This window comes from Aptenodytes forsteri, unplaced genomic scaffold (genome assembly GCF_000699145.1).
Source record: "Aptenodytes forsteri isolate BGI_AS27 unplaced genomic scaffold, ASM69914v1 Scaffold114, whole genome shotgun sequence".
In the NCBI taxonomy this organism is placed as follows: domain Eukaryota; kingdom Metazoa; phylum Chordata; class Aves; order Sphenisciformes; family Spheniscidae; genus Aptenodytes; species Aptenodytes forsteri.
The window spans coordinates 3,602,496-3,617,653 of record NW_008795364.1 but is presented as its reverse complement, the minus strand read 5'-3'; the positions used below and the strand labels follow the sequence as shown (position 1 = coordinate 3,617,653).

The 15,158-nt window shown below is 36.9% G+C and overlaps 1 protein-coding gene across 1 annotated transcript in view; it reads left to right on the top strand.

Moving 5' to 3' along the window:
• TMEM245 (transmembrane protein 245) overlaps window positions 1-14,542 on the top strand; it is a 77,480-nt gene extending 62,938 nt beyond the window's left edge. The window contains exons 14-17 of the mRNA XM_009280195.1: window positions 6,268-6,368; window positions 8,220-8,394; window positions 11,224-11,418; window positions 12,428-14,542. Coding sequence (XP_009278470.1) covers window positions 6,268-6,368; window positions 8,220-8,394; window positions 11,224-11,418; window positions 12,428-12,473 — 517 coding nt within the window. The 3' untranslated portion in view covers window positions 12,474-14,542. The remainder of the gene's footprint in view (window positions 1-6,267; window positions 6,369-8,219; window positions 8,395-11,223; window positions 11,419-12,427) is intronic.
• Window positions 14,543-15,158: the final 616 nt, after the last annotated feature.

Genomic DNA, 15,158 nt, shown 5'->3' with positions numbered 1-15,158 from the left:
GGTGGTGAGCAATTGCATTGTGCATCACTTGTTTTGTATATTCTATTATTATTATTATCCCTTCCTTTTCTGTCCTATTAAACTGTCTTTATCTCAACCCACGAATTTCACTTTTTTTTTTCCCCGATTCTCTCCCTCATCCCACTGGGTGGGGGGAGTGAGCGAATGGCTGTGTGGTGTTTCGCTGCCTGCTGGGTAAACCACAACAAACTGAGAAATAATGAGGATCTTTTCCTTTAAGGGTACTGTTCTTTTAGGAATGAGAGTCAAAGAACAGCTTAAGAGTTTTTTTGCAAAAAGACTTCTTTGAGTCATTTCATTCTTAAGTGTTTTCCCGGTGATCACTTGAAATTCAGGGGATCATTGTAGAAGAAGAATGCTTCAGTCCTTTTTAAGATAATAGCTGTCCTTTGATTGTCACTGGTCGCTTGTCTTTTGCAATGGATCTTGGTGGTGTCTGAAGGAAGAAAATGAGTTATTTGGTTTTGAAGTTATGGTGACAGCGGCTGTTAGTTTCAGCTGGGGTAAGACAGCACTATTGTGCAAAGAAGAGTTCCTGCCCTCCAGCCGTGAGTGTGCTGGCTTCTTCGCTGGTGGGAACGCAGCTATTTATGCCACTGCTCTATGAGTTGGATGGGGAGTAGAGAGCTGAGCTAGTTAGTTAAAACTAACCCAGCAAAAAATACTTATTAGCTGAATTCATTGTAAAAACCGTCATGGCACATAAAAGAGACTGTGCTGGCAGGTAGACAGGGGAAGGGTGGTCTGCAGCAGAAATGAATGCTTGAGAACAGGGGAATGGGAGGGCTCTTTTCTTGTGGCAGTGCTGAGTTAACCTGATTTGAAATAAATTGTGAAACTGTGTTGTGAAGTTTGGAATGCGTTGCATTTGCTTTTATACCTTGAACCCTCTACTTTTAAGATGTAAAGGTTGTATTCTCAAAAGAAGTCGAGTAGCTGGAGTTTCTTAAAGCATCGTTTTGAATTAGTCAGCTCTGTATACAGGAAGATTTTGCAACAAAGATACAGTACGATCCTTGTAATGTCTACTTAGAGAATGTGGGAAAATACCGAACATCATTGGTTTTAAAGAAGATGATGAAAGAGTGAAATTGTTTTTTTCTAATAGTATTTTTGGCTTAGGGTGTTGCTGTTATCGAACTTGCATTTTAATTGGATTGTAAACTACTGTATGGCTTGTGAAGTGTTTTGTAAGGTATTTAGAGAAATGCTAAATCTTGCAAACGTTTCCAAAGACAAATGTCACTTTTGTCTAGTTTTTACTCTTATGCCCATTCAGCGGCTAGGGTCAATATGCCTTCGTTATAAATTTAGTATAGTAACCAGTAAATCTCTCTTCTGGACTTAGCTATATGCTTACTCTAATCCTACTGGAAACTCCAATTCTCATCATTTCAGCCCATATGCTCTTCTTTCCTCCAGTGCTCTGGGAACAGAGAGATCTAGAAAATCAAATAACTCTGAGGTCAAAAAATGAATGCTCTGAGTTGAAGCTCGAGGCGTGTTCTGCATCCCAGGAGTCTTCACTTTTCTGCCTCTTTCCTTTGAACTGGGCTTGTTGCAATGTTAGGTTGAAATTTTTGAAATTTCACTGTGTCACTAATGGTGCACAGACCTTGCCCGCAGGCTCTGTGAAGTGAACATGGATTCAGGTGGACAAACATTTAATGTAAACTTCAGTAGAAGCAAAGGGGAAGCTGTAGACTTTTTATGGCAAATCAATAAAAGAGAAAAAAAAAAATCCACTAAACCCCACAAAACCCATAAAATGAAAAGGTGGCACTTTCCCTTGTGAAATCCACAAGCAAATTCCCTAGCTTTGCAGTGAAGTAGAAAGAATTTTAACAAAGAAATATTTAGGCCAGCTATGCAGAAACATTTGACAATTTGACAGAAGTGTCTTCATTTTTAATCTGACTGATGTGAAGTATGACCCATGTCCTCTGATTTTTTTTTTTTTTTTTTTTAATTTTACATGCTTGTCAAAGCTCAGTCAATGGAATATGTATGTCTAAGTATGCCTTACACCAACTTGCCATGAAGTGCTCATAAATTACACATTTGCAGATGACAGCTCTTGCAGGTAAAGTGGTTCATCCGGATACAGTGACAGTGAGACATGAGCAGCAAATGGATTTTCTGATTTCTGAAATATACAATTACTCTTGTATATAAAAGGAAGCTGTATGTATGCCAATAACATATTAAGAGATTGAATTAATTTACTTTCATAATTTCACCAGGAAGGTCTGCATTTTACAGATGGTAATAAATTCATTCAGCGTTCGCACTAGCATACCACATCATCTTTAAGATCTGGTATCACAGATGCAGAGTAGCTGAAGCATACTGTTAATGAAGATTCTGGTTAGTGTTTTCAGCATTATTTTTTTAGCTTCCTTAACCATGAAGTCAAATGGATATGAATTTCTAGAGACTTTAAGATATGATTCTTAGTTTTTCTGACAAAAGTAACAAACATGAGTCTTCAGAAACTTAAAGTTCTCCTGGGCCACACTCGCGACAAAGTAGGATCCCCTGTGCTTTTTTCTGACTAGTTGAGGCAGACACAAAGAAAGGTGAAGGAGAGGAGGAGAATGACATTAGGTATAGCCTCCTCTCGCTTCCTGCTTGACCACTGGCACCTCACGGCTTCTCAGCACTGTGTGATGCCTTCGCCTTTCAGCTTATTAGTCGTGCGTGCTAGATGCAAGGAGCTAGAGAGATGCTGTACTGTTCTACAGTCTTTTAGAGGTATATGCTGTTTTGCTCTTGAGATAAATTAGGTATCAACTTGCAGAATGACATCAGACCAGGACATACCTGTTGGTCCACGATTAGCTTTTCTGTTATTCTACTAGTGCATCTGTAACGAGTAATGGACTTAACAGTGTAAAATTTGTTTATAAGCTGCATGATTACATCAGCAAAAGACATGGCAGAACTTGAATTTAAATTTGAATAAAATTAATCTGAGGATAAAAATTATGCTTGTCTGAACTGTGAAAACTGCATAAATTAGAATGGCAGTTTTGGATGCTTTCTTATGAATGAGAAACGGTTTTGCAGTTACTCCCTAACTTAATTAAATTCACAGCAATTAATTCTGGCTGTTAGAATCATTTTTCTAGTTTGTTGTCTTTCTTTTGGTTACCATAAGAAGATTGTCTTCCCTTCTTTTGTAGTCTCTCTGGGAAAATCTAAAATGATTGCTTCTTTAAAAAGTAAGTCTTTCCTGTAGTTGTAGATGGATATTTTAACTTCAGGTGAAGTTGATACTTCAGATACTTGCCTGAAGCCAGAGGCCTGTCTTGCCTCCTGTATACTTAAATGTAGTTTTGGGGCATACTTACAGAAGTTGTTAAGACCTTGTTAATTTTACTACAGTACAGAAAACATCTTTATGGGAAAAATAAGGACATACTTCAAGGACAGTTTTAAAATATTTTTGACAACTGAGATGTATTTGTGCCACAGTTCCTGTTTGATTGACAGGAAAAAGATTTACTCGAAGATTTAATTCTAGCATGTTGAAATCTGGGTTCTCATAGATGCTGTTAAATATTTAGATTTAATGCTTCCTTCTAACAAATTGTTCTGGATATGTTGGGGTGTTTTTCATTTTGGTTTTGTTTTGGAAGGACCTGGCAAATTGCATTAAAAAAAAGTTGAAAAATTTGTGTCACCAATGCAGAGTTTCAGAAATTGTGAGATACCTTCTTTATAGTGCAAAGGGATTTCTATGGGACAGGTCTAAGATTTAAGAGACCAATAAGGCTGAGGAAGCTGGCTTGACAAAAGCGTAAGGGTTTAGTTGGAAAAAATGTATCTTTAGTGCAACCAGGAGAAGTGATGGGGTTGTTTTGTTACACCCTCGTGATCATTGCAGTACAGACAGCACTTCATCTCTCCAGCTGCCTGGAGACTTCCATTGCCAAAGACCCTGTTGTAGTTGTTCATGTTCTAAATTCTTAAAATCCAACCACAGATAACTTCCACGTATGGATTAAAGTGGTATTTAGCCCTCTGTTTTTGTAAGGTATCCTTAAATAAAATGTTGATAGATTGATTATTTCCCCCCCTTTTTATATGATGTTTATACTTAATGGTTGACAGAATCTGTTTCAATTAGTAAACAGGTTCTTGTTACAAAAATATTATGCTCCTTTCATATCCTCGGAAAGAGCAGACATGAATTAAATGTCACAGAAAATTAAGAATTTTGAGTAACTGAAGTATGAAAACATCTTGAGTTTTTAATGCAAACTAACATTTAGCATTCTTACCGTGGCTTTTGTTTTTGGGGTCTTCTCTCCTCCTTGCCAATTTTTTTTTTTATGCCAGAAGCTTACTTTTCTTACAACTAAACCACAGGTGAGTATTTCACTCTTCAAAATCTGTAGACTCTATATATTTTGGTCTGTGATTTCCCGTTTTAAGGGAAACATTTAGAAGTTCATCTAAACTGCAGAGTATTCAGGCTCTTTTCACTGAGGCCACCACATATTTGTAAATATTCCTTCTCCTTCTTCACGCACCACATATTTGTCTTGTCAAAGGTTGGATTTGTTATTTCAGGTCATTCTTTAATGCTTGCTTTTTTCCATATTTTCCCTTGCCCTCTTTTTGGGGGGAAAATGGCTGACAACAGCTGTTCCTAGTTAATCTGTTAAGAGAATCTCACATTTTGGATAACAGTGTTGATGTGTGAGGTTTATGCACGCATAACTTCCAGTGGGTAAATTTTAAATACGATAATTTTGGTTCAGCAGTCATTAGGGAATCTATGCGTGCCTTTAGGTGGGAAAGGAGGGCAAAAGTATGCAAACTGCCCACAGAAATAATAATGAAGATAGTGCCCAAAGAAGCAAAAACTGGGAGTCTTGGAATTCTTGCTGGTAGTTCAGAAGAGAAGACTCTACCTAGTAGTTTAATAGCAGAGAAGGTTTCTTTTCTAGAAGGCTTTATCGACTCGACAGAGGAAAGAAACTGTGCTCTTAGAGGCTTTAGTTCTAGAAAGGGATGTTTTCTGTGCAGACTGTGTTCCTCTTCAAAGTGCAATGAAAACCTTTCCACTAATCATCTGGCTGCATGATTTCTGTTGCATGTCTTCCTGTCCTCTGTGCCCTCCTGCCAGAGTTCCCAAAACTGCAAAGACACAAGCAGTGTAACTAAAAGCATGAAATGTAAAATGGGAAGTTAACATCAGCAAACTTTGCATTGATCTTTGCTAAGAGGGGGGGTGTGCCACCACTTCTGCAATGATGTAACTGTTAGGACTGTTCTGAGCAGAGGAACTCAGGGATAGTTTGGTTACTTAGATCCAAGCTAAAATAGTGGTTTTGGGAACCGTACCTTTCTCAAATAAGGGTGAAAAACTGGCATAATGCAGTGGTGAGATATACCAGTTTTAGAGTATAATTTTTGTGACTGTAGTCCTAAGGCACAGGTTTTCAGTTCAGTTGTAGGATACTCCACATGTGTAAGAGCGCTAGCCCTGTAAAAATGATACAGCACCTAGCTGCCTGTTTGCTGTCTCATGAAGCTGTGGTCACACTTAAGAGAGGAGAACTTTGTTTTGTGGCCAGCATGTTGGATGTAGATTCAGCAGGATTGAATTAGATTACCAGACTTTCTATTTGGTTTTTAGTAATGTAACCTAGTAAGCAACCTAAAAGCTAGGAATATAAAGATATTGAGGCTAAAATCCAGTAATGAATATGAGGTGCTCATTTATTTTCATCCGGAAAGGCATGTAAGTATGTAGGAACATAAGAATTTAAGCAGTCTATTTCACTTCACAGAGCAGTGGTTTTAATCCAGTGAGAATGAGCAGGTATGGAAATGTAAGCAGATAAAGAAAATGAATGAACAGGTAGAAGTGGAAAAGGGCAAAGAAAAAGTAGTTCATACAGAGAATGGTACTGCTTCTCATAGATAAAAGGTTATTTTTGATAGAGAATGTGGTCTGATGCTTGAGCAGTTTCTTTCAAGGAGTTTATCCCTGGAACCCATTGCACAGTAAAGAACAGTCTGGGGTTTTTGTGTCCAAATACCTTAAATGACAGATGTGATAGATGCTTATTCTTTTCATAGGGAATAAACGCATAAAGGGTTCAGTGTTATGTTTTGAGTTGTGTTATTGGTGGCACTAATGGCTTTGCAGTTTTTCAAAGCAGCTTGTGTATATAGTTCCCAGAATCCTATTGCCAATAAAATTTAATACAGTTTCTTTGATTGTTTTAGAGGTGTATTTGATGCTTCCCTCAAAATGGCTGGGTTCTATGGACTCTACACTTGGCTAACTCACACTATATTTGGGATTAACATAGTCTTCATACCATCTGGTAAGAATCTGAACAATTATAATCTATTTATAGATAATATTACATAATTATTTATTGTACAAGATCAGTAGGATTAAATGTTGCTGATAAGATAAGTCTTGAAGTTATTTTTAGAGAACATTAAATCAGAAGCTGGCAACTATCAGAATTTAGAGTTGCATAGGCAACCTTAATATGGTTGATCTGTGCAAACGTCTTAAGACGGTTTCTAATAACAGGATTGGTTACTTTTTTATCATAACACCTGAGTCTATTGATGAACTCAGTATATGGTATGAACTTAATGAGTAGCTATTCAGAATTTTTTTCTTTATTCCCTGTTTAATATGTAACCTCATTTTTATTTCCTGTTTATTGTTCAAACCCCACTATAAAAATACTGTGACAAGTTTAATACTTTTGTGTTATGCATTGTGGTTCCAAAGAACTTCTTAGCATTGATTGATTCTTCCAAGTTTAAATTTAAACTACCGTAGATCTAATTATTCTATGAAGACTGTACAGCTTTTCATAGCTCTTATTTTCAAAATCTTTAGTTCCAACTGTGAATGTATGTAGCACTGCTGAAAACTTATTCCAGGGGTGTTTCAGGATGGCCATGGGTAGGGTGGAGAGAAGTCCCTGAATGCTATCTTACCTCTGAGCCTTGCCTTTTTCTGTTGTCACAACACATCCCCTGCCAGCTATTTTACTTCTCCTGTCTGTTTCTTTTGCTGGATGTAATTCTTTCTTCTTTCTATTCAGTCCAACTCTTTCCAGGTTTTAACTTCATTCTGCCTGCCTTAGATTTTGTTTCTTCCATAGTTGACAGGTGCTGATTTTTTCAAGATGTTTAAATGCAGGAAGATGCGGTATCATGAAAATGCACGATAGAGGCGTGCTTCTTATTCTCAGTACTGTTGCCTGACTGTATTACCAGCCTCTGGTTTTCTGTTACTCTCTAATCTTAGCTTTGGAAGTGGCTGAACAGTTTTCACTGAAAAATTTTGTCCCCTGTTCCTCTTTTGCCTCTCTTCCCCTAAAAATAATAATAGTAATTTCAAAAATGTTGTACCTTCATGTACGAGGGAACAAAAGGGGAAGCTATAAAGCAACAAAACCCAATATGATAGGAAATGGCTGTATTATAAAGTGCAACTACCGTAATGTCATTGGTTGTCGTTAGACCTACTTAGAAGATAATTGTTCTTTTTCTTTCAGCTACATGCAAAATCTTAAAAGTTATTGCTTTCTGGTTAATGGGACCAAAAAAGAGGAAAAAATCTTATTTTTTGTATTATGTTCATTCCTGTTGCATTAAATTAGAATGACAGCAGTACTGCATCACTTTAGATTACAGCGGGTATTTGTACTATCAGAAGGGTGTACGCCTGTGTGTACACATCTGCATACAGAAATACATAAGTCATGGATTTTATATTTGCCTGGTTTCTCACAGCACTGCCTACATTATTATGGTTGACTGCAGGAGATCCGGTAAGTTACAGTGAGACTTCTGCTTGTGTACTTTCTTGCACACAGCTGCTAATTTGTAGTTATGTAAAAGTTTGAAATGTGCATGATTGGTATAACTTTAAATTTTTCTGACTTGGTGCTGCTTTTGGAAGTAAAACCTTATGACTGACAGTTGGTGAAGCTTTTCTGTATGGGGAATAGCGTAATTTTCTTTTTTCCTAAACCACAGCTATAAAACACCAGGAGCCTTATGTGGCACTTCTTCAGTGTCTTATTTACAACAGTTTATAGAAATGGGACTACCGGTGTGGCAAAAGTGTCAGAATTTAACTGTAAATATATTTGTGAAATACGTTTCTCTGGTCTTTTTCTCACCTCTGCTTCTGTGTGCTCTAGCATTAGCAGCAATCCTTGGAGCAGTGCCGTTTCTGGGGACGTACTGGGCAGCCATCCCTGCAGTCCTAGATTTATGGCTTGTGCAAGGACAGGGATGCAAAGCCGTTTTGCTCTTGGTTTTTCACCTCTTGCCAACCTATTTTGTAGATACAGCAATTTATTCAGATATATCAGGGTAAGTACATTGAAGACTTTTTAAAGTTAGTACTGTAAAAATGCTTAATGATCATCAACGCCTTTAATTAAACTTACTTTTTTGAAGCATGCAGAACAGTATCTTCAAGCATAGGAATAGGTGTAGAGATACCACCTCATCGTAAGAAGTCTTACTGACCTAAGTGCCTTTACTTTGCCAGGCTTCTTTTCTGTGAACTTTGTCACTTCAGAGGTCTTGAACTCGTTCTCAAAGTCAGCAAAATCAACTCTTTCAGTTGGTAAAGTAATTCTAAGAATACCTTTGCTATTTGTCTAATCGTTGACTAAAGACATGTAGCGTTTTCCTTTACATCACCTAACGCCAGATGACGCTGCAGAGCAAACAAGAAATCCATGAGGTAGTTAGGGACCTGAAAAAAAAACTTTCATTTTTCAGAATGGTTTGTGAGAATTTTGAGGATTTTTTTTGAAGCCAGCCTTTGTGCTGTGTCACCATACCCCAGTGTAAAAATCTATTGATTATGGATAGATCTTTAAATGTGTTGAGACAGATGAAACTGGACATAGGCTCCTACTGAGACAGTAGCCAATGCGTTTTCCTGTTGTGGGAGGTAGGCACAAATTCATTGAAAAATCTTGCTAGGTGTTTGGCTGCCTCTATTGACTTGAAATGTCTCCTGGTTTCAGCTTTGAGTTTGTACACAGAGAAAACTCCAAACTATGGAGACAAAGTCGACGTCTGCAGTTGTATCTGGAGTGCAACTGAAATGTCCACTGACACTTTCTGCTGCTCAAATATCTAGTGAATCCCTTTATGCAATTCAGATTAGAAGATAAAGCAGCGCTGTTTAACAGAGCTGGAAAAAATGTGGACTGCCAAGTTTCATATGTGCAAGACGTTCACAACCATGTACAAGATAGATATAAAATGGTACTCCTCTAGTCACTGCTTCAGTCTTGATCGTCAGAAACAATCCTAGTAAACTGTTTGAATTGAGAACTTCATGGTCCAGACTTAGTTACATGCTGGTACTAGTCCCTCATTTGTGCTGATTTTTTTTTTTTTTTTTTTATTTTGGTGGAGATAATGTAGAACAAGAACATTAAGTGTTCTGTGTTAAGTTCAAAATTAATATTTTTGTTCACCAAATATAATTACACTGAACAGAGAGAACCGAATAATAATATGCACAATATTAATAATAATTTTCATAGACTGCGGCACTAGTTATTTTGCATGGATTAAAGCTAACAGGTGAAGTATTTTCAAATTATGATTTTTTTTTTTTTTTTCCCCCAACAATAAATCATGGATAAGTTTAAGGCTAGTAGCTATTTAACCAGCCAATAATTCTTATACTTATTAGAATACGTTTTTTGACTGTAGGGGATGCAGACTGTGTTTACTGTCCAGAAAATATATGTGGCAGGAATAGATTTTCTGACAGTGGAGCAAAATTGCATTCTTCCCATTAAATAGAACAGTAAGCATCATGCTGTCTTGCAGATTAGATTAAATCTATTTGAAATAGCTATAATTAGGTTATGCAGGGTTTTCTAAATGCATTAAATTTATACTGTAGTCCTATTTCATCAGGTGACCTGTTGTTTAATTTAGCAAACTAGCCAGAAGAAGGTTCAAACTGATGCAAATGCTGGAAAAAAATTATTTGAAGTTTTTAAAGGTTTAGAAATGAATCATGTGTGTACTGTTGGAGAAACATAAAACTTCAAGGTCAAGTCTGTCCCCTCCAAAAAACAATCTGGCCCTACCAGTAGGTTAAATTTGATCTAGGTAAGACGTGACTGAGGTGTGTATGATGTAATAGGTCATGTTTCATGGTCTTATTCTGCACACAGTTGTGATGAAGGCAAAGACTGTGAATGTGGGAGTTGGGTACAAGTCAGGACCATGCTAGAAACCGGGCAGAAACTGCCGGAGCTCTAAACTGACTAGCTGGTACTTTCACTCCATTACACTCAGAATTTAGAGCAACTTCCTGAAAATCGGGTGCTAAGTTTCAACTGTAGCTTTTCTTATATAATTCCATATTACCATCATTATTTTAGCTATAAAGATTAAGCACAATGAGCAGGTTTTGTGTAAATGCTGTTGACAGGATTCATGTTGTGCATCTGAACTGAAACATGGAAAAGAAAAATGGCATGGCTTACTTGCTGCCATAATAGCTCTTACCAAAAGCTCCGTTGGCCCCAACTTTCCAGTAAATATTAATTTCATAAAAATCTGGGTTTGTTTTTCATCTGAAAACATTAAAAGCTAATGATAACAAACACTCAGTCTGAGAGGTTGTTTTGTAACAAAATGAGAAGATACGACTGTTTATTTAAAGAATATATGCTAACTATTCTTTGAAAGATGCAATGCAAGTTGCTGTCATCGTGTAAATTAATGTCTTTGCTCAGGGCCGCTCATAGTACCTGTTGCTAGTTGTCTTAATATTTAACAATTCTTGACCATAAAGCTTGAACGTTCTTTGTAATCAATCATCTTTCTATTTTCAAAATGGAAATGTTTTTGCCATTGACTCCTTCAGACATTCTTCAGCAGATGTCTATAAAGTAGCTACTCCATTGTGGGTATTACCAGCGTTACGTGCTACAAAACATTGTTTGATCTGTTGTGCAAATATAGCACAGAATACAGCTTGGAATATTTGCGCAGTCATTCAAACAGCAGTTTATAGTGTAAATATGGCTGTCTATAGCTAGCTTTGTCATTTCCTAAGCTTAATAAAACTTTATGATTAATTCACATTTCATAATTGGTAGTATTGTTGTATGGTGTTCTTAATTTAATTTTATTCTCCTTGTGCCGTAATTCCAGAGGTGGTCATCCTTACCTGACAGGTCTTGCGGTAGCTGGTGGAGCATATTACCTGGGACTGGAAGGAGCCATCATAGGACCAATTCTACTTTGTATACTTGTGGTTGCTTCCAACATATATAGTGCCATGTTGGTGAGTCCAACAAATTCAGTGCCCACTCCATCACAAGCAGCATGGCCATTACAGATTTACCGGTAAGTTATAAATGTCTTATACGTATGCGTTATGTTTTTACATGGATCAGTGTATATACGCATAGGTATAGAGAATGTGTGCATGAGTCATATATGAGTGTGCATACACACCTACATGCGTATTGAAGTACTTGGAGAGGATTCAGCTATCCTATATTCTACAAATAAAAATTATGGTAAAGTCAAATAGTCACTGGAACTTGTAAACTTGAAATGTTTGTTTAATGTCTCTCAGCTTCTTATAGAAGGCTCTTTTAGAAAATTCACTGATAATACCTTTGTATCCTATAATTTATATGTTGCCATTGTGCTAGGAGATGATTGAACGTCCTTTTTTCTGTGTAAAACTGTTATTCGTGGATGTCTAATAGTCAGTGTTGATTGTCCTTAATAAAAGACCTGCCTGCAAATACTGCATTTTTATGTTACTGTACAATACTGTGAAATACAAATAAGCATACTTGAATTTAAAAAATGAGATAACGTTATATGCCATTATTCCATTAAAAGTATGATCTTGATTAATCTCTTTATTGAAGTTACCAAATGTGGAATATAGAAATGTATCTTTACACTGTGCAGTTAGGAATGGGTGAATAAACTCCTAATTGAATGCTTAATTAGAGTTGGAAATCATATTGTGAAGTTACTAATGACAGTAGCCATTTTAATGTCTCTACTGTCTTGTTCAATTACATAGGTTAGCTCATTATACATATATCTTAAAGAGGATTCTGTGCTTGTCAGAAATAATCCTTTGCTTCATTCACATGAATAATGTTGTCATCTTTCATATGGGTACTTAGGAGAAAAACCACTAATTGGACCTGTCTGTAGTCTCCGACTTGTAGAAGTTATGTTCCAAGACTTCCTGTTTACGCCGTAGACAGAGCTTCCCACAGTACACGCAAAAATTTGCGTGTGTGATTCCTGTTTCATTTGTAGGAGACTAGCTATTTGTACTTGCTCAACAGATAGGAGTCTTACTTTTTTTTTCCCCGCCCCCCAGGTCATCTAGAGAGAGTCCTGAGGAGATGAAAACGGCTGCAGAGTGATGAAGGTGCCTGTGCCGCACCTATTCAACATGAGAGAATCGCTGTCTTCTGTCTTGAGTTCACAACAGCCATGGCCGTCTGTCCTTTTCCAGCTGTGCCAAGGGGCAGTTCACAGGGAAGCATAGCTTGGGTTTTAGGAGAAACCACTTCTCAAACATCTGCTGGCCTTGCGTTATTGTGCACTTTGCCTCTTCAAGAGAGAATGTCTACTTCCCACGGCTTTGCATACTAACACACAATTCAACTGCCTTGTTGAAGACCTTGAAGACCTTCTGTCTTCCTAAAAAGAATGGTTAAGAGGACAGGTATATCCACTGGAGTCATTATCTGCTGAAATGACTAACTTGGCTTTTATTTATTGGGTTATTTGTGTTATTAAATTGTAGTAGCTTTAAAGAAAGCTAATTCCAAAATATTTATTCTCAGTTAATCTGGTGGCAAAAAAGGTGTAAACCACTCAACTGTTAAACGAAAGTAGAATATAATTATTTGCTGCTCCTTGAAGTATTTCTTAGAGGCTTTGACCATCATCTGTAACTTATAATAACACCTAAATACTATCTTCTTACACACACTGAAATTGAATGTTGTTGGAGACTGGTATTTCTAATATCTTCCTGAAATTAGTAGACATGCAAATTGTTAAATGTGGGTTTTCCTCATATTGAAATAGGAGGAGTTGTTTAAATAGTTTAAATCTTGCCCTCATTTGCAGTGAAATCTGATAGTATTTTGCTGCTTACTCACCATCCCAGTGGAGTCATCTTGTCAACTAAATTTAATCAAAGGCCTTAAGTGTTTTCAGGCAGAGGTAATGTACGATTGTCAACGTCTACTTCCGGTAATAGGAAGAAGCTGAATGGGGATTGTTTAATGTTGGTTTTCAAATGCTGTGGCTGAGTTCAGTTAAACTTAAATTTGTTTGAAAAGTTACTTCCAAAGAGGAAGGAGAGAGAGCATGGATTTTGTTTTAGTTTAGTTTGGTGGTTTTCCCCTGTAAGCCTCTGGCCAAATATCTTAAGAAGATATATCTTAATATATAAGATAGATTTTAATAATAAACAAAGTTCTTAAATTCCTGAAATGGTGTGTTGCCTAGGTCACAGCATCAAACTACTCTAGGGTTTTTCTTCCATACGTAATTTTGCTTAAATTGCAGTTTTGGTGACAATTAAGGCCTTTTGTACTGATTGTTGAAATATTTTGACACAATGGATCTTTATAAATGGATCCTTTTTATAAATAGGAAGTGGGGGTTTTGGTAGAAATTTCGTACTTGAACAGCTTTTCCACAAATACAGTGAGACCCTAGGTACAAAGTAGCAGATGCACATGCTTAACCAAAGAACTACCTTCCAGTTTCTAGTAATTTCCCTTGAATTTATTTCGGAGTTTGATTGATAGTGAGTTAGACAAAATACAGGCATGCCTTGCATTTATTGTTGACGGTAATGCAACTGTTGGAACAAAAACCTGTTCTTATCTAGGGATAAGGATATCTAAGATTTGTGTACAAACAGCTCTCGGTAACTCAGATGTTTGTTTTACTCAAGTTGCAGAAGTGCTGACAGATTTGGAAGGCTCCTATTTTCATGATACTGCATGTATTTTTACATTGTTTCTAAAACTACATTGCCATAGGAAGTGATTGGAAGGTACTCTGATACTTACTAAGCAAGAAAGTCCTGGTACAGGTTTGCAATAAACAGGCTGCCTATTAAGACACAAATAGCCTACTCCTCAGATTCTCAAAATTAGCCACTGCAATTTTACTGATGAAATTTTATGCTTAAATGGGGGGTTTCAAGCACGCTGTTTTTGCACTTGCAAACCTGCAGGTATGTGTTTGGAGGACAGACTCAGGCTTGATTTAGCAGTTTGACTCGAGTTCATTGAAAGACAGAAACATCCCATGTAGTATTTTAAATTCTGAAGGACCTACACATCAGTTCCAACTAACTGAATAGGAAGGATGTATTGCTTGAGTTAAGTAACTGTCCTGTATTTTAATTTCCTTGGTTTTGTGGATCACATAAAAGCTTTAATGAAATACGTTTTTATAATTTTTGCTGGCTAGGGTGGAGGATGACAACCTGAGACTGTCCCTAAGTATTCCCCCAACATTCTAACCAGCTTGAATGAGACCACTGTGATACTTGGGAAACTTCTTTATTATATTACTTTTTTAGTTCAGAATTTTGCACTGATATTGTGTTCTCATTATAGCTTCTTGTAGACAGCATTTAAAGAAGATTACTGGCAAGAAATATGCATCTTTAATGTATTTCTAGTTTTCCATTGCTCCTCTTTACTCATTGGTCAAGACATTTCTATTGTCCACGTTTGCTATCCCAGTTATTTCTGAGACAATCTTTCAGGTTCCTATGGTACTCAACATAGTCATTTTAAAGAGTCATTATAAAGCATTCTTTTGTTTGTTTTTAAGTTTTCCTCTTCTCCCTCCCCCTTCACCCGACCTCCTTAGATCAAAGAAGGGTCTCTGCCGTGAAGATTAAAATAGTCTTTCAGACACAGTTATCTTCAACAGTGGCAAATCAGTAAAATCAGCTGAGAAGATATGTTGCTATTTTGAAATGTTCCTTTGCCAACGTGAAAAGAAATCATTTTGTACAGAGAATTCATATCTGATGTGGTTTTGTTAGTTGGTCCTGCTTTTAAATGAGG